This window comes from Ammospiza nelsoni, chromosome Z, assembly GCF_027579445.1.
Source record: "Ammospiza nelsoni isolate bAmmNel1 chromosome Z, bAmmNel1.pri, whole genome shotgun sequence".
Lineage (NCBI taxonomy): Eukaryota > Metazoa > Chordata > Aves > Passeriformes > Passerellidae > Ammospiza > Ammospiza nelsoni.
In genome coordinates, this window is record NC_080669.1 from 88,338,482 (window position 1) to 88,362,308 (window position 23,827).

General features: G+C 50.9%; 1 protein-coding gene across 3 annotated transcripts in view; it reads left to right on the forward strand.

Annotated features, from left to right (window-relative positions):
• The window catches only part of WDR7 (WD repeat domain 7), a 37,391-nt gene extending 16,059 nt beyond the window's left edge, over positions 1–21,332 (forward strand). The window contains exons 18-29 of one of the 3 annotated variants that reach the window (XM_059492710.1): positions 15–133; positions 866–1,094; positions 1,752–1,865; positions 6,130–6,351; positions 8,336–8,522; positions 11,111–11,228; positions 11,430–11,579; positions 11,796–11,878; positions 13,940–14,039; positions 18,118–18,222; positions 18,952–19,155; positions 20,259–21,332. In XM_059492710.1, the coding sequence (XP_059348693.1) occupies positions 15–133; positions 866–1,094; positions 1,752–1,865; positions 6,130–6,351; positions 8,336–8,522; positions 11,111–11,228; positions 11,430–11,579; positions 11,796–11,878; positions 13,940–14,039; positions 18,118–18,222; positions 18,952–19,155 (1,631 nt within the window). In that variant the 3' untranslated portion in view covers positions 20,259–21,332. The remainder of the gene's footprint in view (positions 1–14; positions 134–865; positions 1,095–1,751; positions 1,866–6,129; positions 6,352–8,335; positions 8,523–11,110; positions 11,229–11,429; positions 11,580–11,795; positions 11,879–13,939; positions 14,040–18,117; positions 18,223–18,951; positions 19,156–20,258) is intronic. The other 2 variants (XM_059492711.1, XM_059492713.1) reach the window with 2 other exon arrangements.
• Positions 21,333–23,827: the final 2,495 nt, after the last annotated feature.

Here is a 23,827-nt window from a genome sequence, read left to right on the forward strand (position 1 = left end):
TCTGTGCTCCCCAGGCTGGAGCCAGCTGGCTGCCATGCACTGCGTGATGCTGCCCGACCTGCTGGGGCTCGAGAAGTTCCGGCCGCCCCTGCTGGAGATGCTGGCCCGGAGGTGGCAGGATCGCTGCCTGGAGGTGAGGCCAGCCCTCTGCTTTTTATTATGATTACTATTACCATTATCATTATCATTATTATTATTTACTGTTGCTCATCATTATTTCTGCTGTTGCCATTATTATTTCTACTGCAAGAAAAAAAGAGTAACAACAAAAGCAGGTTTGAGTCCAACAAAGCATAATTACTTGTTAATATGAGAGCCCTTTTGACTCTTTTTTGTCTTTTAAATATCATGCTGCACAAGTTTAAAATTGAATGTTTTCCAACATCCTTCTCCCTTAGTAAAAGGCTTTTAAGGGATACAGCTTGGGTAGTGCAAGGGCTGCACCCCTGATGGACTCCAGGTCACAGATTTTCACACTTTTATAAGTTTTGCTCCATTTCCATGTTGGGGTTCATTGTCCAATTCCATATCCAGGCTGTGCAGTCCCATCTTCCTAGATTGCTCTCCTCAATTCCCTGTTGTTTGTGCTTTATGGACTGAAGCTGCAACACTGTCAGTGCTGGTTCTGGGCTGGAGAAGGATTGTTTAGTGTGACTAAACTGTGAGGAGAACTTGCCAACACTTTATAAGAAATTCAGAGTTACACACCAATGCAGTGCAGAATGTGGAAAAGATGAAAGCTAAAACTGAAGGCATCAGAACTGTGCTTGTGCTGCAGGGGCTGCTGCTGGAGCAGTTCCCAGTTAATCCCAGTTCAACTCTCGGGAATGGCACTAAGGCTCGGTGCTGTGTGCTGTCCCCGCAGGTGCGGGAGGCGGCGCAGGCGCTGCTGCTGGAGCAGTTCCCAGTTAATCCCAGTTCAACTCTCGGGAATGGCACTAAGGCTCGGTGCTGTGTGCTGTCCCCGCAGGTGCGGGAGGCGGCGCAGGCGCTGCTGCTGGCGGAGCTGCGCAGGATCGAGCAGGCGGGCCGCAAGGAGACCATCGACACCTGGGCCCCGTACCTGCCCCAGTACATGGACAGCGTCATCTCCCGTGAGGAGCCCCTGGCACTGCCCTCGCCTGGGAAACGGGGGCACAGGGCCTGGGAACACCTTAGGGACAGTCAGTCATTGAGGGACGGGGCCCTGGGAACCCCACTTTCCTGGTTATCCATTGAGGGACAGGGTCTTGGGAACCCCACATTGCCTGTCATCCATCCTGGGAAAGGGTTTAGGAACCCCACATTCCCAATTATCCATTGAGGGAACCCCACATTCCCAGTTATCCACTGAGGGAACCCCATATTCCCAGTTATCCATCCTGGGAACCCCACATTCCCAGTTATCCACTGAAGGAGCCCCATATTCCCAGTTATCCATTGAGGGAACCCCACATTCCCAGTTATCCACTGAAGAAGCCCCACATTCCCAGTTATCCACTGAAGGAGCCCCACATTCCCAGTTATCCACTGAAGGAGCCCCATATTCCCAGTTATCCACTGGGGGAACCCCACATTCCCAGTTATCCATCCTGGGAACCCCACATTCCCAGTTACCCTCTGAGGGAGCCCCACATTCCCACTCATCCATCCTGGGATGAGATTCTCCCTGCAGCGAGAGCATTTCCAGGAGCTTTTTTCCCTGAAAATGGTTTCTCATTCATGTTCCCCATGTTGCCAAGTCCCTGATGTTGTGTCGGGTTGTTCTGCAGCTGGAGTGACCACAGAGGCCCTCCAGGGTGCAGGTGCCCCCCCAGAGCCCTCAGGGGCTGAGGCCAAGGTCCAGGAGGAGGAGCACGACCTGGTGGACGATGACATCGCTGCAGGTGAGCCCTCACATCATTAATGTCACCGGGATAATTAATGTGCTTCATTAATGCTCTCACACCTGCCCACAGCCAGCAGCAGCCCTTCAGAAATAAAGGATCTCTGTGCTTGTCTGCCATTCTCTGTAATTGTTCCCCAAATCATCTATTCTGGTGGGGGATCTGATCGAAGGGGGCTGAATTTTGGGTTCAGGGGGATACACTGAGGTTTGTACTGGGAGAAGAGAGGCAAAAATAAGAATTTTTTCCTCAATAGGATCTTTTCCAACTTGGGATTCCCCAAAAGCTTCCACTTATCAAGATCATTTCTTAAAAGGATTTGCACCTCAGAACTTAGGGAGAGTGAAACATCTTAGCTGAAAATCCTTAATACACTCCAGTGGTTTTTACTTAGAAAATTTGGGCTTTCCTCAAATCTCCTTTTAATGCCGGAAAGGCTTTTTTGGGTAACTAAAAACAGACCAAATGTTTGTTTAAATAATTCACACATGGGCAGCAGCATTTTTTCCCACTTGAGCATAAATTCTCCTGGCTCCAGTGATCAGAATTTGAGAATTTGGTGAATTGGCTTATATTATATGTAATATATGCCAATTATATATTATATATGTTAATATGTATAATATATATTTGGTATAATTATATTGGATATAATTGGACATATTATAACATATATTTGGTATATAATACATATACCCTATATATATATTATATATTGGGTATATTTTGAATTGTGTAAATTACAGACTTTCTGATTTTGGGTAACCTCCAATGAATTCCAAAGTGATTTGTTATTTGTTCTGTGTGATAGTACAACTGTTTTACTTGGAGAAATCAAATATTTCAGAGGGAAACCCTGTAACAAATGTGCTGTTTTAATTTGAGTTGCTCATGTTGAGCTTGTAGCAGTGTGAATTTTAATAACCTGGATTCCTGCATTTTCCTTTTGGGATAGTTTCCTGAGCTCCAAGACTGCTGGCATTAAATCACTTCTGAAATGGTATTTTTTGATTTGTGGGTCCATTTTTGTGGGTGAATGTTTGTAGGTAAATTGATGCCAATGAGTCTGAAGCTCCACAATCCCATTCCTGCCCATCAGCAGTCTGGTGGAAGTGTGTGTTCTATATCTTTCTTTAATTTTATTTTGGCTGGAATTTGGGCTGCAACTACTCCAAATTCTTACTCATCAATATTTGTTCCAAGTGATCCTGTTGGGAAGTTGTCACTAAATTTCAAATCCAGTATTAAATATCATTGGTCTACAGACTCTTATATGTTGAGATCCCATTAACAATAAACAGATCTTTAAAAAATTGAGATTCTCATCCCTTAAATGAGGGAAGTGTTGATGGATGGGCCCAGTGCTTTGAAGCCTGGCCAAAAGGTGCCTGAAATTGCCCATGTGAGCAGCACAGGATCCATTTTGTCTCTGCCTGTTTCCCTGGAAGAGGCTGCAGCATCCTCACCCATTTTGCGTTCCCAGACGCTGCAGCAGCTGCACAGTGAAACATTCCCTCAGAAAAGGGAGCAGGAAATTCCACTGAACTGCGGCAGACGGGAATGGCTGCACAAATGCTCATTTTACATGTAGAAAAGCACATCTACCTGCAATTAAAGGAATTAAGCTGTAATTTCTAATGCATGACAACTCCAGCACTTAAGGAGCTCAGCCGTTAAATTATTCCCAATTTAGAATTTCAGATATTCCAGAGCACTGATTGTTTTATTAGAAATGAGGAATGGGCAGTGAATTATGATGGCAGACATAACAGAGGATGGGCTGTGAGGGAGAAATTCCCAAATTCTCCAGGCACCCAGCTCCCTGCCAGGCTGCCGTTCTCTGTGGAGCCAGCAGAGAGAGCTGTGCATCTGGGAATGGCCCCAGGTTTTGTAAAATACTCTCCCGTTCCTGCGTTTCCCTTGTGGGCACTGTCACCGGCATTCCTGAACAATATTTTCACTCCTGATTATTGGGAGAGAGCCCTCACAACTCTGTGTGTGTGTTGAGCCAATAATTTCTCCATGTGAAATGTCTGTTCCCAGTATTCCTGTGTTTCCAGGTGGTCGTTATGCATGTGAGTGCTGAGCCTGGTGCAAGTGCTGAGTAGCTACACCCCGGAGTAGGCCATGCCCAGGGGGTTCCCAGGGCTGTCCAGGGCAGGGCTTTGGGCTCAGGCTGGGTTTTGGGGTGGGTTCCTGGCTCTGCAGTGCCCCTCTCCTTAACCCACACCCGTGGATCCCTGTGCAGCTCACCCTGGAGAATCTCCTGGGCCTTTAATCCTTTTATTGTAAGCTGGGCTGGAATTAATTTCCCAAAGAAGTGTGCAAAGCCAATTAAGGGGAGCTGGGGAGCCACGTGCTGCTGGCTGTTAAGTGCAGCAGCCACAGCCTGCAAACCAGGGAGGTTTGGGCACTTCCCCCCTGCTTCCATCACCCTGGGCTCTAGGGCTTGCAGTGGGATACTGAGGATTGTTCTGTCATTCCATCAGGCTGAACTGGGATTTTTCTAGCTGCAATCCCAGTGGTTTTTGTCCTCCTGGCAGCCCAGCTCGTGTTTTCCTCACCGAGCCATTGAGGTTATTAATTTTCTGCCTGTGATAGGTGATCAAGGGCCCTGTCAGGAAAATGGATCTGCGTGTCAGCCCGGGCTGTGATTAACGGGGCACGCAGCATGGGGACAAAATACCAAATGGGCACAGCCAGATGAAATCCCCTCTTCCAGGTGTGCTTCCAGAGGGGATGCTGCTGGGTCTGAGGCTTGGCTTGGTCAGTCTGGAATTTCTTGGAGTTTGGGGCAGGTTTGGGGGATTTTGGGGGTTTGAGGCAGAGGATCAAGCTGTCACATTCCAGATTGCTAATGTGGATCTTTCCCAGCCTGTCCTGGGTGGAATTTCTTGTGGGGTGAACAAGGAGGGATGTCTTGGCACAGGGGAGCTCCTGGATTCCCAGTGGGATTTTTATTTTGGCCATTCCAGGTTGATACATGAAAATTCTCCTTCTACAGATTCTGTGGCCCAGAATTCCCCATCCCTGAAGTGTCCAAAGCCGGGCTGGATAGTGCCTGGAGGAATCTGGGCTCATGGAAGGATGGGGTGATCCCCAAATCCCTCACACCCAAACCATTCTGTGGTGTGAGGGATGCTCCCTGTGGATGCAGAAAGGGTTAACAGGGTGTGGGACCCGGCACAAACGGCTCCTGGGCACCTCCAGCTGTTCCTGCCCTGCTTTGTTCCAGCCCCTTGCATCCTTCTTCCTCCAAAGGCAGTTGCTATCGATTTTTTCCCTTTTTTTCCCCTCCCTTCCCATTGTTAAGGTTTCCCTTGTTTTTCTCTCCCTTTTGGCTCGAGCACAGCTCCTAAATTTTGGTGAATTCCTTGTTTTCCTCCGGAGCCCCGTGGATGTCATTAACAGAGACATCCCGTGTGCTTCATTAATCCAGCCTTCATTAATCCAGGTGCTGCCTCCCAACTCCTCAGCAAACAGCTCTTGGGAAGGATTAAAACTTCCTTATATTTATTCCCTACAAATGGTAGGGAATTCCCATTTATTCCCTACAAATGGTAGGGAATTTCCCAGGATGCTGGAAATGAACATCTAGGTGAGAGTGGGCTTTATTTGTCAGAATAAGTGCCTGTGGTTCATTCCAATAATTTCTTCTCAGATTTGGGGATTTTACTCCAAATAAAAAAACCTCCTCTGCTTGGTGGAACTCAGAATCCCTGGACTGTGTTAAACTAATAACAAATATTGTACTTTTATGTACAATTCATAATTGTGGTTTTGTCCCATTGTTGAAATTCCATAGGTGCCATTTTGCTATCCCTTTGGTTTAACGGTGTGTACTGTTATCCTAAAAGTTAAATATCCTGACACTTAATAGGAAGCTGGATGTAGTGATGGATCCTATATCAAAAAGATGCTTTTATATACCATACATCATGCAAAGAACTTATCCTGAAAAAAAAAAAACAATTAAAATTGCAACTTGCCAGTTCAAAGTGACCAAGAAGCAGAAATCAGTAGGTGAACATAGAATTCTTCTACCAGTGAGCAAACCAAGCTGGAAATTGCTGGTGACTCTTTCCCCATGAGTTCTTGGCCGCTTTTGAAGGGATATTTTGACTTTTTTGGAGGTTTTTAGAGGTGAATGGAGGTACGAAAACCCCGGTGCTCGCAGGGACGCATGATGCCGCGATGCCATTGACACATTGATGGTTAATTTGTGTTTGCATCACTGACAGCCCTGCCCTGTCTCTCCCTGCAGGCTGCCTGGCGGGGCTGCCCCAGCCCAAGAAGGTGTCCTCGTCCTACGAGGAGCGGCGCAAGCAGGCCACGGCCATCGTGCTGCTGGGCGTCATCGGCGCCGAGTTCGGGGCCGAGATCGAGCCGCCCAAGCTGCTGACGCGGCCCCGCAGCTCCAGCCAGATCCCCGAGGGCTTCGGCCTCACCAGCGCCGGCGCCAACTACTCCCTGGCCAGGCACACGTGTGAGTGCCCACAGCGCTCCCGTGGGGGTGGGCTCGTTCGGATTGCCTGGAACAGGGTGGGACTGGGGAGTGGGAACGGGCTGGGAGTGCCCCCAGCATCCCCTGCGGATGGGTTTGTTCAGTTTTCCTAGAAAAGAGTGCACTGCATTTATCTGGTTTGTTCTTGGTTATTTGTCCCCTTCCACTGCCCCAGGATGCTCCCAGCCCAGCTCTAGGCACTTCCAGGGGTGGGGAATCCATGACTTCTCTGGGCAAGCTTAAATCCATCAGCTGCAGGGTGTTTGGGATTGTGTGCCTTTTGGAGAGGGTGGAATTCTCCAGAAATTCCAGCTGTGCCCTTGCCTGGTACCTGCATTACTCCCTGGATTAATCACAGCTCTTTCCAGAGGCCCTGGCACAGCTGTGGCTGTCCCATCCCATGGGCAAGGACGGATCCCACCAGCCCAGGGTGCCCTGGAGCAATTCCAGATGGGAATGATTGTAACTGGGAAAAAACCAAATATCTGATCATCATTATGCAAAAAACAAGTGATTTTAAATTTATCTTGCTTTGATACCTGAGACAAGATCTGGAGTAAAAATAAAAGACTAAAAATCCACTGAGCAGAAAGGGATGAAGGGATATGGAATCTTAACCAAGCTCTCCAAATTTCTGTCTCTCTGTGAATGATCAGGGGAAAAAATCATCTAGAAAGGGTCACAATCAAGTTAAATCCTATTCTTGGAGTCCATCATTTGGATTTAGTTGGATCTTGATCAGAGTTCTCAGTGGCTCGTTCCTGCCTGGGCTATTGATTTTCCCCAGCAAATAATTTCATTTTTTAAAATCCATTGGCAAACTGGGGATAACAAGGCTGCCTGCAGCCGTGTGCTCACAGAGATTCCACGGCAAGGAAGGACATTTTGGGATCCAGGGGCTGCTGTGCACTGGCAACAGGTGATAAATTGGAGCATTTGGGCACATCTGGGTTAACAAAGTGACGAGAGGAGCAAATGTGCCAGTGCAGATGAACCACCGGGCATAAACCCTGTTTTGGCAGCACTGTGAATGCAGCACAGGGAATGGCATTCCCTGGGCTGCTGGGGGAGTTGTGCCCAGCTGCATTTTGGGGTGGAGAGGGTGAGTGGGCACTGGGGATGCACACCATGCCGGGTGCTGAGCTGTTCCAGGGCTAATTACCTCGTCTGCCCGACTCTAATGTGACATGTTTATTGCCCTAACGAACAACTCATTAGCGCCCGGATGTTTTTGTCAATATTCATTCCTTGGCTCGGGCTGGGCAGAGCTTTAAACAAAGATGTCCTGCCTGGCACCACCCTTGGGTCAGGGCTGCTGCTGGGTGCTGAGGGGACAGGGGAGGGTTTATTGGAGGAGGCACCTTTTAAGTAAGGGTTTGGTTTGGAGGCAGAAAACCAATCTGGTGGCATGACAGGAAGGGATTTTGGGGGCTGTTTCACACAGATCGGGATTGGTTGGTGTGAATTAACCAGAGAAGCTCTGTTGGCTTTTCGTGGTCCTAAAACCAGGAGGCTTGTTTAATAAACAAACCAAGCAACTTGTTGAGGACAGTTCAAGCAAAGCCTGATAAAATCAGCAATTATCTTTACCACAAGAAGCACTATTGAGGGGTAATAAATAATGATGGCAAGATAATGCTAAATTATCAGCCAGCACTGCCCTCCTCCATTTATGTGTAAGTAAAAGCGGGCTGTTAAATGAAATATGAATATTTCCAAAATGTGCAGAACCCGGATCAAGATTCAGGATTCCGTTTCTATTTTTCCCCCCCAAAATGCATTTGCTGTTATTTCTTAGGCAGTGACCGTGCTGTGTTTGAGAGCCAGGGTGGCACAGCTGCCCACGGGCGGGTCGGATGGGCTTGGGGCAGGCGGGGCTGGGTGAAGGCGCCGTGCCCATGGCAGGGGCAGCCCCGGGGGCCCGTGGGGCCCGTGCCACCCCCATAGCCCCTGGCATCCCCCGCAGGCAAGGCGCTGACGTTCCTGCTGCTGCAGCCGGCCAGCGCGCGGCTCCCGGCGCACAGCACCATCCGCCGCACCGCCATCGACCTCATCGGCCGCGGCTTCACCGTCTGGGAGCCCTACATGGACGTGTCGGCCGTGCTCATGGGGCTGCTCGAGCTCTGCGCCGACGCCGAGAAGCAGCTGGCCAAGTGGGTACCGTGCCAGCCCTGCCAGGCAAACCCTGGGGGCAGGGACGGGCGATATTGGAGAGGGGTTGGTGGGGAGGAGCCGTGGCTGCCAAAGTGTCCAAAGCCACGCTGGACAAAGCATGGAGCAGCCTAGTGGAAGGTTGCATCCTTAAGGTTCTTTTCAACCCAGATCATGCCATGATTCCATGAACTGTTTGTTGACAAACACAGAATTTAAATGGCACCTGCAATCAGGAGCTGCCCAAGGCTGTTTCAATTCCAGAAATGTGTTTCCACATCCCTCAGTCTTGAGGGTTCTGATACTGTTCTAAGCACATTTTATGTAAGTTTTAATTTCCTCAGCATACAATGAACAGATCCTTGTCCTGTGTTGGCAGGAGAAATATGGACAAATTGGATTACCATTGTTTTTTGTGTGAATTCCAGTGATGCCGTGTCGTGTGACAGGAGGCACCAGCACCTTGTCCCTTCCCAAAGCCCCATTTTATGCACATCCCAACTCCAGGATCCCAGTGCCCACAGCTCTCCAGCGAGTCCTTGTGCTGGTGTGATTCCACCCTTAGCTGTCAGGAAGATTAGTCTGGCTCTCCCTCCAAAGAGCAGGGAATAAATGAAGGGATCAGCGTGGAGCCTTGAGGAGCCCGGCGCAATTTTCCTCATGATAAATTGCATAATAAGCGCGAAAGCGTTTGCTTATTAATCCATAACAAGATTTAGATTGAAAATGGCCTGTTACATTGCTGACAGATCCAGGATGGAGGGAGATGGAAAGAAATGGAGCAACAATGTGTGCTGGGGTTAAGTGTGGATCTCACCCTGGCGGAGCCCCGCTGAGCTCCCGCTTTGTGCCGGATTTGCCGCGGACACAATAACGGCACACAGCTGCCGGTGCCTCTCCCGGAGGTTTTATTAAAGAGCTTTCATGTCAAGCTTCTGCTTTTAGATAGAAAAGAAGAAATCACATTTATTGACCAGCAAAACGAGTGGGGTTCTTTTTTCCCTGCTGAATCAAGGGAGTATCTGAGCTGTTAGGCAAAACTCAGGTGCTCGGAACTCCCTCGCTTGCCCAGCTCGCCCTGGCTCCCGGGGGTGACACTGTGCCAGGGAAACTGCTCAGCTCTGGGGATAAAGAGTGTTCTCCCAGCATTCTGGGCCTCTGGGATGATGATAGGAACCATTTGTGGCTGTGTTTCTGCTTTCTGAGTTAAGCTGTGTTTCACACACATGCCACTTGTCCAGGTTGCTCCAGTCCCATCCAGCCTGGCCTGGGACCATTCCAGGGATGGGGCAGCCGCAGGTTCCCTGGGCTGTTCTCGGATGGGAGCAGCCAGATTAGCAAATCGCCTTGGGATCAATCCGTGCATTTCATCTGTGCCTTGGAGCAGTCTGAGCCCAGGATGGTCGGGGTGCTTTTGTCCTGGCTGGAGTGTCCCCTGGCAGGGCTGGCCCCAGCTCTCCTCTGTCACATCCTCCCAAGGGAAGGGATTCACTAAAGGCCTGCTGCTTTCCAGGAAAATACACACTTGGTATTGCATCCTGTAAGGGAAAACACTGCTGGTGTGACACTGAGCCTTCAGAAAGGGAGAGAGACACCTGGGGTTTGCTGGCTTTGACTTTGGCAGTCCCTCCAAAAGTTAACTGGGATAGTCCTTCCCTGGCTTATCCCTTTGTCATGAAACACCTCATGGACAGGAGTTTGGAAGTCACATTTACATGTGGTTTTCCAAGGAAAGGCCAATGGAGACATCACCTTGTGAAACTTTATTTAGTTTCGCATTTGGGCATTCTAATCTGTACAGTGATGGTGAGAGATAGGACAGGAAAATAAACAGGTTGAGATTATAAATTCCTGCTATTCTCTTCCCAAAAAATCAGCCAGAAAGCACAGGGAAGAAGGAGGAACCCCTTCCACAGGTTATCTAGAAAAATAAGTGGCTGCCCCATCCCTGGAAGTGTCCAAGGCTGGGATGGACATGGCTTGGAGCAGTCTGGGGTAGTGGAAGGTGTCCCTATCCATTGCAGAGGTGGAATAGGTGATGCTTAAAACCCTTTCCAACCCAAACTGGCTGTGATTCCATGTCCCTACAGTTTGGGGAATTTTTGGATAATGTGCAGGGCACGTAGAAATTTTATTTTTGCAGTTACTGGGTACTTAGCACCTTATTGCTTTTTGCTTTTATCTTGTCACAGCCAGTAAAAGCCTTGAATTAAGGAGAATTACTCTGGCCAGGGGATTTTTCAGGCTGTGTTTAAAATACTGTAAAAGACCAAACCATAAATCCTCGGGAAGACGCCGTGGGCCTCCGTGGGGTGATATGTATTCAGCACATACAGATAATTTGTTAACAAGGCCTTTTGCCCACTTTGGACAGATGCACTTACTGTTTTCAATCTTCATGGTTAATTATTCGATTTGGGGTTGATGCTGGAACACCCTGACTCCTAATCACTGCTCTTTGTTGGGAGTCCATTATACTGGAACTGCCGGAGTGCTCCCGGTGACCTTGAACTGACATTATAAGCTGGTTCTAATCTTTCCACTCTATATTTCTTCCCTTTGTGCCTGCCTTTGTGCGGCTCCCGTTTAGCATCACAATGGGGCTGCCCCTGAGCCCCGCGGCCGACTCGGCGCGCTCGGCTCGCCACGCGCTGTCCCTGATCGCCACCGCCCGCCCGCCCGCCTTCATCACCACCATCGCCAAGGAGGTGAGCGGGGCTGGGGGGCTCTCCCGGGATGGGCACCGCGGGACGGGGCTGGGGGCTCGGTGTGCACCGGGCACGGCCCGGCCCAGGCTGGGGTCAGGGACACGCACAGGGCTTGGGGGGCACACGGAGCCGGTGCTGGGTCCAGGCCGGCCCCGCGGCCCCGAGGCCTCTGCCCGGTGCCAGCGGTGTCCCTGTGCCCAGGTGCACCGGCACACGGCGCTGGCGGCCAACACGCAGTCGCAGCAGAACATCCACACCAGCACGCTGGCCCGCGCCAAGGGCGAGATCCTGCGCGTCATCGAGATCCTCATCGACAAGATGCCCTCCGACGTCGTGGACCTGCTCGTGGAGGTGAGACTGGCTCCACCACAGGAGCTGCTTGCCATGTGCACTTCGGGACTAGAAAGGATCTGTTCTATATTTCACAAACTTGAAATTGTTGGGGAAAATATCCCAAGCTAAAGCAGCTCAAAGCCAGGCTGGACACAGCTTGGAACAACCTGATCTGCTGGGATGGGATGACCCTGAGAACTTGGTTGTCAGCTGATGGTAATTTTTGTTTGCAAGGTGATGGACATCATCATGTACTGCCTGGAAGGATCTTTGGTTAAGAAGAAGGGTCTTCAGGAATGTTTCCCAGCCATCTGCAGGTGAGCCCTTCCTACGGGAATACTATGAAATAAATTATAGGATCACCAGCAGGATATATTTCCTAATTAAGAGTGAAACAGTCTTTTAGGTGACACAACAAAGAGTAAAAGGTGATTTATAAAATGGGAGCATTTCCAGTATCTGTAAGTGTGAATAAATATCCCAGTCATCCTCTTAAACTGGTCCAGCCTATAAATTCTAATAATCACCTGTCGGCCATTACATTTTAATTTAATAACCTATTAAAATATGGAATACTTTCACAGAAAGAACAATTATCCCATTGCCAGGCTGGATCCTGATGGAATGATCTTCCTCCTTCCTGATGCTTTAAGTGGCTTTCCTTAAAACATAAAGGGAAGGATAAGTGGGACTGAGTGCCCAATCTCCCTATTGCTGTGCATATTTATAGCCATCCAGTATTTTAAATTCTCTGCTAATATTTCCTGGTTATAGCCAGTGTAAAAATGATGCCTCACCCAGCCATGGAGAGAGCCATGGGGAAATTGCCAACAGGCCACAGAAAGTGGGGGGATCTCTGCAGAGATTCCAGGGAAGCACTGCAGCATCCCGTGGTTAATCCCTCTATGTCCCAGTGTTCCCCATGCTGGACTGGAATTGTGTGGCCAAGTCCTGCATCAAAGCTGAAGGACGGTCACACCTCAGGGAGGGACACACTGCCATGCAAAGCTGCAGCTGAGCTGCATTTCCCTTTTCCCTGCACAAAAACCAGGGATTCTCTTCCTTCCCTTCTATTCTTTCTTGATTTTCCCCGTGTTTCATCCTGCCTTCCTTGCCAGCTGCCATCCTGCAGTGCAGGACGTGTCTCACACATAGCAGTTGCTATGGCACTGGGAATCCCCAGGAACCAGCAGAGAGGTCTGAAAGGTGGCTTGTTTGAAGCCCTAAATATGCTCAGCAATACAGTTTTTGAGACTAATTCCAGGTGTTTCTGGTGCATTTTGGTAGAGGAAAATTTAGCTGCAAAATTCCAGCATAATTCGGAATGCAGCTGGCACTTCCACAGGTCTGCTCTCCTGTGATAAGGCACAGTGATATCCCCAAGGATTTGGATTTGCAATTAGGATTTAGTGTCTCCTGGGTTTCAAAGTGCTGAAATTCCTTGGATTTTGCAGCTGCTGGAATTCCAATAAATGCCACGTGGTCACACTGGGTGTTCAGGACTATTGCAGCCTTTACCCCAAGGGTGTTACTGGAGCCGAGAGTGCGTGATGGCCAATTTCCCTCTTCCTTTTTCTTTATGCCCATCAGAAACTGATGAGTTTGCTTACTTCTCCTTCCACTTCCCTTCCTTTCTGTGTGACTTTCATGGGAAATGCCCTCTGTCACACAGGGTGTGGGATGGGCACTTCACCAGCTTTACTGAGGTGTTCCAGCACAGGGAGGGTACACCCATGGCCGTCAGGGAGCTGGTGGTTATCCCATAGATTATTCGCAAATAAATAAATAAATCTGATGGATAAATCCAATCAGGTTCCATGGTAACATCAGCTGGTTTTGTGCAGTGCCAGGTGTTACACTGGCAGCAAGTGGATCTTTTAATCACCTCTGAGTTCCAGGCCTTAGTGAGTCCCATATGAGTGTGACGTGCCAGCCCCAGCTCAGTGGCACTCAGATGAGTGTGGTGTGACGTGCCAGCCCCAGCCCAGTGGCACCCAGATGAGTGTGACGTGCCAGCCCCAGCCCAGTGGCACCCAGATGAGTGTGACGTGCCAGCCCCAGCCCAGTGGCACCCAGATGAGTGTGACGTGCCAGCCCCAGCCCAGTGGCACCCAGATGAGTGTGGTGTGACGTGCCAGCCCCAGCCCAGTGGCACCCAGATGAGTGTGAGCCAGTGCCAGCCCCGGCTCAGTGGCACCCAGATGATGTGGTGTGACGTGCCAGCCCCAGCCCAGTGGCACCCATATGAGTGTGACGTGCCAGCCCCAGCCCAGTGGCACCCAGATGAGTGTGAGCCAGTGCCAGCCCCGGCTCAGTGGCACCCAGATGATGTGGTGTGACGTGCCAGCCCCAGCTCCCTGTGCCATTGTCCCCCCCAGGTTCTACATGGTGAGTTACTACGAGCGCAGCCACCGCATCGCCGTGGGCGCCCGTCACGGCTCCGTGGCGCTCTACGACATCCGCACCGGCAAGTGCCAGGTGAGAGCGGCTGGGGTAATCAGGACGGGTCCTTTTCAGGGTTAATTACTATTCATGAGGTACAAAATATTTCCAGATAGATTACTGTGGGGCAGCACCATCTACTGGATACACATTCCTGCTTCCAAATCTGATTTTATACATAATTTCTCACAACTGCACACTTTTCTGGCTGCTCACAAACATGGAATAACTTGAAAAAGCTGTGCCATTGGCGAAAAGCTCAGGGTTTTAATTTCCATTCCTGTGAGGGGTTTTGGGATCCTGAAAAGCGTTTTGGGTTTGGTTTTATTGCCCCTTCCAGGTAATTTTTGTTTTTGAGAAAGGTGGTTGTAGGAACTGACTGAGAAATTACTTGGAATGATCAATAGGATGATGGATATAAAAAATTCCCCTTATTAACAAAAAATAAACCAGCATTTATCTAGGATGGGGTTTCCCCTCAGTAAAATTTACTGTGTTAGTAGACTGTATTATGACTATTCCAAATGCAGACACTGAGTCTATTTTTCCATAACTCCATATCCAAGCATATCTTTCTCCTCCTCCCCCAATGAAATGAGTTTGTGAACCCTCCCAGGGTGTTGCTGCTGGCTCCATGGGGTGCTTGGGGCTGGCAGTGCCCTTCCCATGGCCATTGATCCGCCCTTCAGCTGCTGGCAGCTCCCAGAGCTCCCAGGGCTGGCTCTTGATTATTCATTCCCACAGCAGCTCGCAGGGTATTGACTCAGAGCGCTCACTGTGATGGCTCTGCTCTCTCACCCATCTCCAAGGGGCTCCTGATAAACTGCCCCTGCGAGCCTCAGCCAGGGCATTTCCCTCTGGGAGCCTCTGCCAGGGCATTTCCCTCTGGGAGCAGCTCCTCCTCAGCCAGGGCATCATGAAGGATCCATGCCCTGCACTCAGGTGCTGTCCCACATGGCAGCAGCAGCAGCCTCACGTATTCCCCCTCTATATTCCTCCTCATATTCCCCCTCACACATTCCCCCTCCGTCTTCCCCCTCACATATTCCTTCTCCATTTTCCCCCTCACACAATCCTCCTCCATGTCCCCCCTCGCATATTCCCCCTCTATATTCCCCCTCACACATTCCTGCTCCATATTCCCCCTCACACAATCCTGCTTCATATTACTCCTCACCCATTCCCCCTCGCACATTCCTGCTCCATATTTCCCCTCACACAATCCCCCTCACACATTGTCCCTCCATATTCCTACCTACATATTCCCCCTCACACAATCCCGCTCCATATTCCCCCTCACTCATTCCTCCTCCATATTCCTCCTCACTCATTCCTCCTCCATGTTCCTCCTCCCACATTCCCCCACAGAGATTTCAGGGATCCCATTCTGAAGCTCCAAATTCCCCCCAAACTGACTCCATTTTAATTTTGGGAGTAAGCAGCAGCAGTATTTGCTGTGGACTCCATGCTTTTCCAGCTGGAGCAGCAGTGGGTCTGTGGCAGGTTCTTTGAGCTCCTGAAATGCCCGGACAGGGGGAAGGTCAGGGCTGTGAGCGAGGGTTTCCCTGCTGCGTGGGGACTGAACCAGCCCCTGGAGGATCCAGTTCCCCCAAGGGTTCATGTATGATTTTATCCTGATGTTTTATCCTGAGCACAGGATTCCACAGCCAAATCCTGGGGCCTTTCCCTGCCTGGGCTGTCCCTGGGCTGTGCTGCTCCTGAGCCCCATGCCTGTGCTGGGGGGGCTCTGCGGCCATCCCGGCAGCGTTTGGAGCGCTCCTGTCTCAGGTGAGGCAGAGGTTAAACTGAGCAGCTTCCCAAAAGGCAGGTGGAGCCTCCCTGCGCACCCCTGAGCTGCAGCACAATCCGATGATGACTATTGATCCCTCCCTCCCTCCCCGGCCTTTCCCTGGCTCTGGCAGGCCTGCTCCAGCAGGGCTCCATCTTGATCAGGGCTGAGATGAGATCTGGGATTTGATAAAGATAATTGATGCTGCACAGGGAATTGGAAAACAGTTCTGAGAGCAGCAGCTCCACCTGGAAATGTGCCCTTTGTTTGCCCAGCTCGGAACCCCACGGCCACAGCACACAGGATTAAACACCAATGGCAAATTCTATCCCAAAATAAACCCCTTGGATTAATAATTACAACTATAATGCATCTACAACAATACTAAAAGGATTAGGCAGCAGGATTAAGGTATCGTTGAGCACAAGGTCTGTTTGCCCAATTAAACACTAAAGTAATATTAAATTCCAACCAAATTTTTAATACTTTGCATAAGATTCCTAATTATTAACACACAGGTAAAAATCCTGCACTTAAAGGTGCAGTAACACAGGAAATACTTATGCCATAAATGCTATTTTATATGAAATTAAACACTAAAATGAGGCTGGAGGGAGAGATTGCAGGTAACTGAATTTTAGGATACCTGATAGTTGCTTTTGGGATGGTGGGAAAATATTAATATCTTCCCAGGCAAATTCTTGCTGAGTACCAGAGTCTGGCCTAAAATCCCCCAATTAATTCCTCAGTACAGATTCTTTAATTATCTTCTTTTCCTTTACGACCATATTTGGGTCTATAAGGAGAGACTCTGAAATATTCCATTTTTATTGATTAAATCTTGGGATTCATCATAAATATTTAGAGCTGCATTTCAGAAATACATGTAATTTTTGTACCTAAAACCTGGGTCATTTGCGGTATAATAAACCTGGAAGATTAAAGGGAAACATAAGTTATTTTGGGTTTATTTCAAAGCAAAAACTACTTTTAAGCCTGGGCTGGAATCAATACTGTTTGGTCCTGGGTCCTTCCAGAATTAAAATCCCAGCAATCTGAGCATTAATTGGATTGTGCAGGGCTGATTTTATTTCAGTCCTGGATGCCTTGGCAAAGTTTGATTTATGTGGAAGGCAGAAAAGGATTTAATATTCCATTTGGAATGAATTGTGGCTTGGCTTAATTAATTACAGGGTAGAAGATGCTGTTCTTGAAAACAGTGCTTTAAAGGTGTTTATCCTGCATCTCCAGGCAAACCAGGCCACTGGAAAGCACATCCTGAAATTTCAGAGAAAAGGGAATTCCTGAGTGTAACCTCAATTGGATAAAGGCCTTTTCTAAACATAGAAACAACAGAGGAAGGGACTTTCATTGATTTATTTATGAAATCAAATTATTAAAGGTGCTAAAACCGGTGTGGGTTCATAGAGATTTCCCTTACATCAGTTCAAAAATAGGGATTTCTTTTGAAAGGCTTGGTGGGACCATTTTGCATTTATGAATATAAAAGGATCAGTGTGGGTGTTTACATCACTTTAGTGGCACAGAGCAGTTCAGTGGGGACTGTCCCAAGCACTGGGCTTGCAGCTGGGTTTCTGGGATAGCTGCAGTGGTGCAGGAGGCTCCCAGGAGCGTTCCCTTCCCATTCCAGCCCAGCAGAGGGAAGCTGGAAGCAGCTGCTTCACTTCCTGGTGGAAAACGCAAGCTAAGAGCACAAAAATCCTGCCTGGGAAGGATTAGCATCAATTAGAGAAGCACTTCCTTTAAATAACAAAGCAGCTGGATTCCCTGAAGGATTTGTACTTCTTGGAACGAGTTCCAGGAGTAAAAAGAGCAACAAGTGTGCTGCTCCTATTGATTTCTACCTTTGTCTCACCAAAACATATTTTATTGACAAGTGCTCGGTGCTTGTTAAGTGCTAAAGAGTGGGATGGGGCTAAACTAATTAACTGTGGGGATCCCATTAAAGAGAGAGATCTGGGGTTCACCCCCCTTTTCCACCAGGAATAAATGAATACCTTAATGGATTGTTAATTTATCAGGCTCATTCCAGGTGCACACCCTGAGCAGGGCTTTTAATAACCCGGGCCTGGGCACAGGAGCCCTGCTAATGGGGTTTGCTAGTGCTGATCCAGGAGGGAAGGGGATGTTCCAGGAGAAGATCGTGTGGCACCTTGGATTTAATGCAGACTTGGGTTTTTTGATGCTTTCTGGGGTTACTGCTGTGGGAGAGGAGCTCTGGGGAGGCGTTTCCATGTGCGGCTGTTGTTTTGGGGCTGCCAGCTCGTGGCTGCCCCTCATTCCCACGGTGTGCCCTGTTCCCAGACCATCCATGGCCACAAGGGACCCATCACTGCCGTGGCCTTCGCCCCCGACGGCCGCTACCTGGCCACCTACTCCAACTCCGACAGCCACCTCTGCTTCTGGCAGGTGAGCTCATCTGGGGGTTGTCCCTTCTGTACAGGCGTTTCCAGCAGGGAGGGCATCCCAGGGAGGGAGGGTCACAGTGGGGCTGGGCTTGGAGCAGCCTGGGCTGGTGGAAGGATGAGCTGATCCTTGAAATCCCTCCCAGCCCAGGCACAAGGGGTTAAACAACCTCTGCAGTTCTCAAATGTGACCTCGTGCGCCGGTGATTTTTCCCTTCCGTGTCCTGCTTGGCACAATTATTAATGCAGGAAAATCAGGCACATTAGTCATCCTAAAAGGGTTATTACTCAGGATGATTTAAATTGTGAAAATGTCACACGCGGGGCTCGCACACTGCCGGCCGGGATGCCGTGATTTACACCCTGACACGGGAGAGCCGGGACAAGGGTGGCTGGGACAGGGCACTGCTCGGGGTTCAGGGCAATGAAACACCCCGGGGTTTGCTGGGCACGGAAATGCTGCCTTGCTTGTGGGGGCACGGAGAGTTTGGAGCTGGCACCAGCAGTGCAAACCCAGCGGATCCCTGGAGGTGTCCAAGGTTAGACAGGGCTTGGAGAACTGAGTGGGGATGGCAGGGTGGGCTCTGAGGTGCCTTCCCTCCAAGCCAGCCCCTGATCCTCAGCGCAGCCCTTGCTGTGCCGCACGGGCAGTGCCAGAGCCCGGCTCCGGTGCCCTCTGTGCCGTGGGCATTGCTGGCCCTCAGAGGGGACCTGAGCCGGGCTGTGTCCCCAGATGAACACGTCCCTGCTGGGCAGCATCGGCATGCTGAACTCGGCGCCCCAGCTGCGCTGCGTCAAGACGTACCAGGTGCCGCCGGTGCAGCCGGCCTCGCCCGGCTCGCACACCGCGCTGCGCCTGGCCCGCCTCATCTGGACCTCCAACCGCAACATCATCCTCATGGCCCACGACGGCAGGGAGCACCGCTTCATGGTCTAGGTGAGCATGTGTGGGCACAGGGCGCACTGCCTCATGGTCTGGGTGAGCATGGGCACAGGGAGCCCTGCCTCATGGTCTAGGTGAGCATGTGTGGGCACAGGGAGCACTGCCTCATGGTCTGGGTGAGCATGGGCACAGGGAGCACTGCCTCATGGTCTGGGTGAGCATGTGTGGGCACAGGGAGCCCTGCCTCATGGTCTGGGTGAGCATGTGTGGGTACAGGGAGCACTGCCTCATGGTCTGGGTGAGCATGGGCACAGGGAGCCCTGCCTCATGGTCTAGGTGAGCATGTGTGGGCACAGGGAGCCCTGCCTCATGGTCTGGGTGAGCATGGGCACAGGGAGCACTGCCTCATGGTCTGGGTGAGCATGTGTGGGTACAGGGAGCACTGCCTCATGGTCTGGGTGAGCATGGGCACAGGGAGCACTGCCTCATGGTCTGGGTGAGCATGTGTGGGCACAGGGAGCCCTGCCTCATGGTCTGGGTGAGCATGGGCACAGGGAGCACTGCCTCATGGTCTGGGTGAGCATGGGCACAGGGAGCACTGCCTCATGGTCTGGGTGAGCATGTGTGGGCACAGGGAGCACTGCCTCATGGTCTGGGTGAGCATGTGTGGGTACAGGGAGCACTGCCTCATGGTCTGGGTGAGCATGGGCACAGGGAGCAGTGCCTCATGGTCTGGGTGAGCATGGGCACAGGGAGCACTGCCTCATGGTCTGGGTGAGCATGGGCACAGGGAGCACTGCCTCATGGTCTGGGTGAGCATGTGTGGGCACAGGGAGCCATGCCAGAACGGTGCCAGGGATCACCGGGACCTGGGAAGGCCTTGCCGGGGTCTGAGGGGATCAGCCAGGGAGTGAGGGGCTCAGCCGGGATCTGAGGGAGTCCTGCCCAGATCTGAGAGGCTCAGCCAGGATCTGAAGGGCCCAGGTGGGATCTGAGGGGATCAGCCGGGATCTGAGGGGATCAGCCAGGATCTGAAGAGCTCAGCCAGGATCTGAGGCAATCCTGCCCGGATCTGAGGGATCCCTGCCCGGATCTGGGGGGCTGAGCTCACCCCTGCCGGCCGGCCGGTGGCACTGACAGCCTTTCGGTGCCCCCAGCAGGAGGAGGGCGCGGGGGCAGAGCGGGATCCAGGAGCAGGAGCAGGAGCAGCTCCTCCCGAAGCCGGCTGAGCCCGGCCCCGCGGCGCTGGATGTCACCCGACCCTTTCCCCGCGGAGCCTCCCAGAATGTCAGTGTTTACCACAAAGGCTCGTGTTTACATGGACGTGCTCCTGGTGACCGCGGAGTGCTGCCCCAGAGCCAGGCACCTGCCTGGAACGGGGCTGGAATGTGCTGATCCCAAGGCTCCTTCCTCAGGGGATTGCAAGTGCTGCTGTGCCCAGGCCGAAGGAAAAATTATAGTCCACGTGTAAATAAATAATTTAAAAATCCTGTTCAATGGCAGACTTGGAAAAAAGCAGTATTTATATAGAAAGGTGGTTTTTGCCACCAATGCAGGTATTTATTTAAATAAAGGACAAAGGGGGCCATTTTGAATGGAAAAATTATCAAAATTATGGAAAAATGAATTATTGACTGGATGTACTGAAATATTTCCTTCAGTAGGAATATTCCTGTGTGACACTCGCTGTGACTGTGTTTCCTTCTTACATATCTGATTCTGTGGAATATTTTGTGTGGAATTTTCTGTTTACTGCTCATGGGGAAGAGAAAAAAATCTCTGGAATCCTTTTATTTCAGTATCTCTGTTTGTGCAGCTTTTCCTTGGCTGCAGAGCTTGCACCTGAGGCTGGCACTACCTGCTAAGCTAAACATGGTACTTGTTCCAAAAATGCAGGAATTAATTTTTCACATGGCTCCAAAAGAGGAAATAAATGTGTTTTATTCCGCCTTGGGTGATCTGTGTGGGATTTGCAGCCCAGGAGCTCCATATCTGTGTGCCCAGAGCTGAGCAGGGCTAACCCCAGCTGCTGAGGCGGGTCTGTGCCAGGGCTGTGCCCATCCCTGCTGCCAGCTTTGCGTGTCCTTGGCGCTGCTTGGTCCCTGTGCGTGTGGAGCTGTCCCTGGATGGGGGGGATGGAGAACCCTGGGGTGGTCCCAGTGTCTGCTTCTCCACCATCCCTGCCCTCTGTGCATTGACATTCCTGGTGTAAATATGCTTGTGCAATAAAATCCAACTGAAATGTGCTGGCTTGCCTGGGTGTCAGTGATCTCCTGCTGATGGTTCATCAGGAATCTCAGTTTCCCCCATTTCCTTTGGAATGAGAGCAGAATCCTGCTCTCCAATGGTTTGGGTTGGGAGGATATTAAGAAATGCTGTAGGGAACTTCACCAGCATTAATACTTTTGTCTGAAGAACAACAACAAAAAAACCACCTCAGTAAAAATCTGGAAGGGAGCCTCCGGTGTGATAAATTGACACTCGGTCCAGCGGTTGCCTGGAGCACGCTTTGAAGCGGGAGAGGCTCCTGGGGAACTTCCCCCTCTCTCTGATGTCTGAAAATTAAAAATTAATCCGCTATGAAAAATTAAAAGGTGAAACTTTCTGCTCTTTCAGCAGCAGAGCTTTTGGAATGCTGATGTGGGGCTTGGAATGGAGGCTGAGTGACATCTCCGGGAACATCACCGTGGGCTGGTGCATTCTAATATCAGATTTTAATTGATTTTTGTAAATTGGAAACCTGTTTGCGAGGACCGGAGATGCCTAAAAAGGGGTAAATATTTATTTATTGATGTAAATAACCTTAAACAGGCATTTACTCACTCCTGCAGAGCTACTCACAGTTTACAACACGGTGAAAGGAGACTGATGCTTCCAGCTTGGAAGTGATGCTGGAATCTGCACCCCTTGCAAGGTTTAATTTGGCTTTTTTATGAAACAACGGATTCAGACAGAAAATGGGTTAAAGTGCACTTTAGTCAGGAACAAACAGCAAAGGTGCTGCTGCTGAGGCAGAGGGTGGGGACAGGGACGGTCCCAGGGTGGCAGAGGGGTTTCCTTGGCCCTCCCAGGCTGTCTGTCCAGCCCAGATGTGTGTTCTGCAGGGCACTGAGGGAGTTCCTGTCCCCCTGAGCAGAGCAGAGCAGAGCAGAGCAGCCTGTGCTCCGTAGGTGAGGATGCCTGCCGAGCTGGCAGGAGCGGCGGCAAATGGAGGCAGAGCCCCCATGCGATCTGTGCCTGCAGTCAGGGATTCAGCCAAGCCGAAAGCGCCGTGTCCCAGCCCGGCGTGCCAGGGAGCCGTGGGGAGAGCAGAGATGAGCTCCCATCAAGTGCACTGGCTTGGAAAATGGGGAAGGGTTAGGGTCAGGCGCACACGGTCCCGGGGGAAGCTCTGCCAGGGGAAATGGGAAGAGCTGCAGCCGCCTCTGCTGTGATTGCTCCTTTCAGAGTCAATTTTCTGTGGCTTCAGTTGTCCAGAGCCATCACCTGCTCCTGGCTGTGGGAGGGGGCTACAGAATCCTGGAGTGGTTTGAGCTGGAAGGGCCCTGAAAGCTCAGCCAGCTCCAGCCCTGCCATGGGCAGGGACACAGCTCAGGATAGCAGCTCCCTAATGGAATTCTGTCAGGCACACGGTGGGGGCGCTGGGAAGGAGAATAAATGGGACTCGTGGACTCAGAACCACACAGTGCACTTCTGGGATACAGGGAATCCTCTGTGCCTGAGGCCTGTCCTGTGGGATGTGGGTTCCAGCTCAGAGGGATTAAAAGAGATAAAACATTTTTTTCTCCCAAACCGGAGGTTTGGATAGTTAACTGCTCCTGAACATGGGAGCTGGAAATGGTCACCCTCCATCTACACCAGATTCCTTCTGCTGCTCTCCTTGGCTGTCCCTGCACAGGAAACACACGTGGAGGGTAACAGATACTCCCTCTTTTTGGTGAAACACTGCATTATTGCACCCAAAGTGCTTGGAGCAGCCTCAGCCAAAGGGGTGCCTGAGGGGACAAGGACAGGGAGCCACTGCTGGGGGCACATGGAGCCCTGGCTGTTTGGAATGGTTGGAATGCCGTGCCCTGCTGGGAAGGTGCCCAGGGAGCCCCCCCAGCTGCTCCTCGGAGCATCTTGTCCAACTCTGCTAAGGATTTAAACACCCTTTGGAATTAATCTGCTGGATAAAACCTTTTCTTCATAGTCTTCATTAATCACCCGTCCTTCCCGTAGATCCTTGCAGGAAAATAGATTTTTAAACCTGTCAGCTGTGGTTTTGTGGGATTCATTTCGTGCCTGCTCTGTCTGTTCTCCTGCACTGTCGGGGAGGAGGGAGACAATTAAAAACTCCGGGCGCTCAATGCTGCCCCGAGCCCGGAGCTGGGAATTATGTAACCACTGGGTGGGCTGGGGCATTAAATACAGAGTTTTGGTCAGGGTCGGCAAGCCAGGAGATTGGCAGGGCTGAAAATCCGTCCCGAGCCGCCTCCCTGTGACAGGGGTGGATTTGGGAAGGGGAGAGAGGCTCCAGCGCTGCCGGCGGCCCTGGCACACCCCGCCCGAAGCTCATCCCCGATATCGAGCTCACGGAGGGCAGGTTTCCATCCACACCGGCCCCATCCGTGTCCCACTGCCCCCAAAGCAGCGCGGCGGGCGGCTCCTGGGTGGGATCCCGCAGGATGCGGTACCAGAACCCAGCTCCGGTCCCTCGCTGGCATCAATAATGGATGCAGGCGGA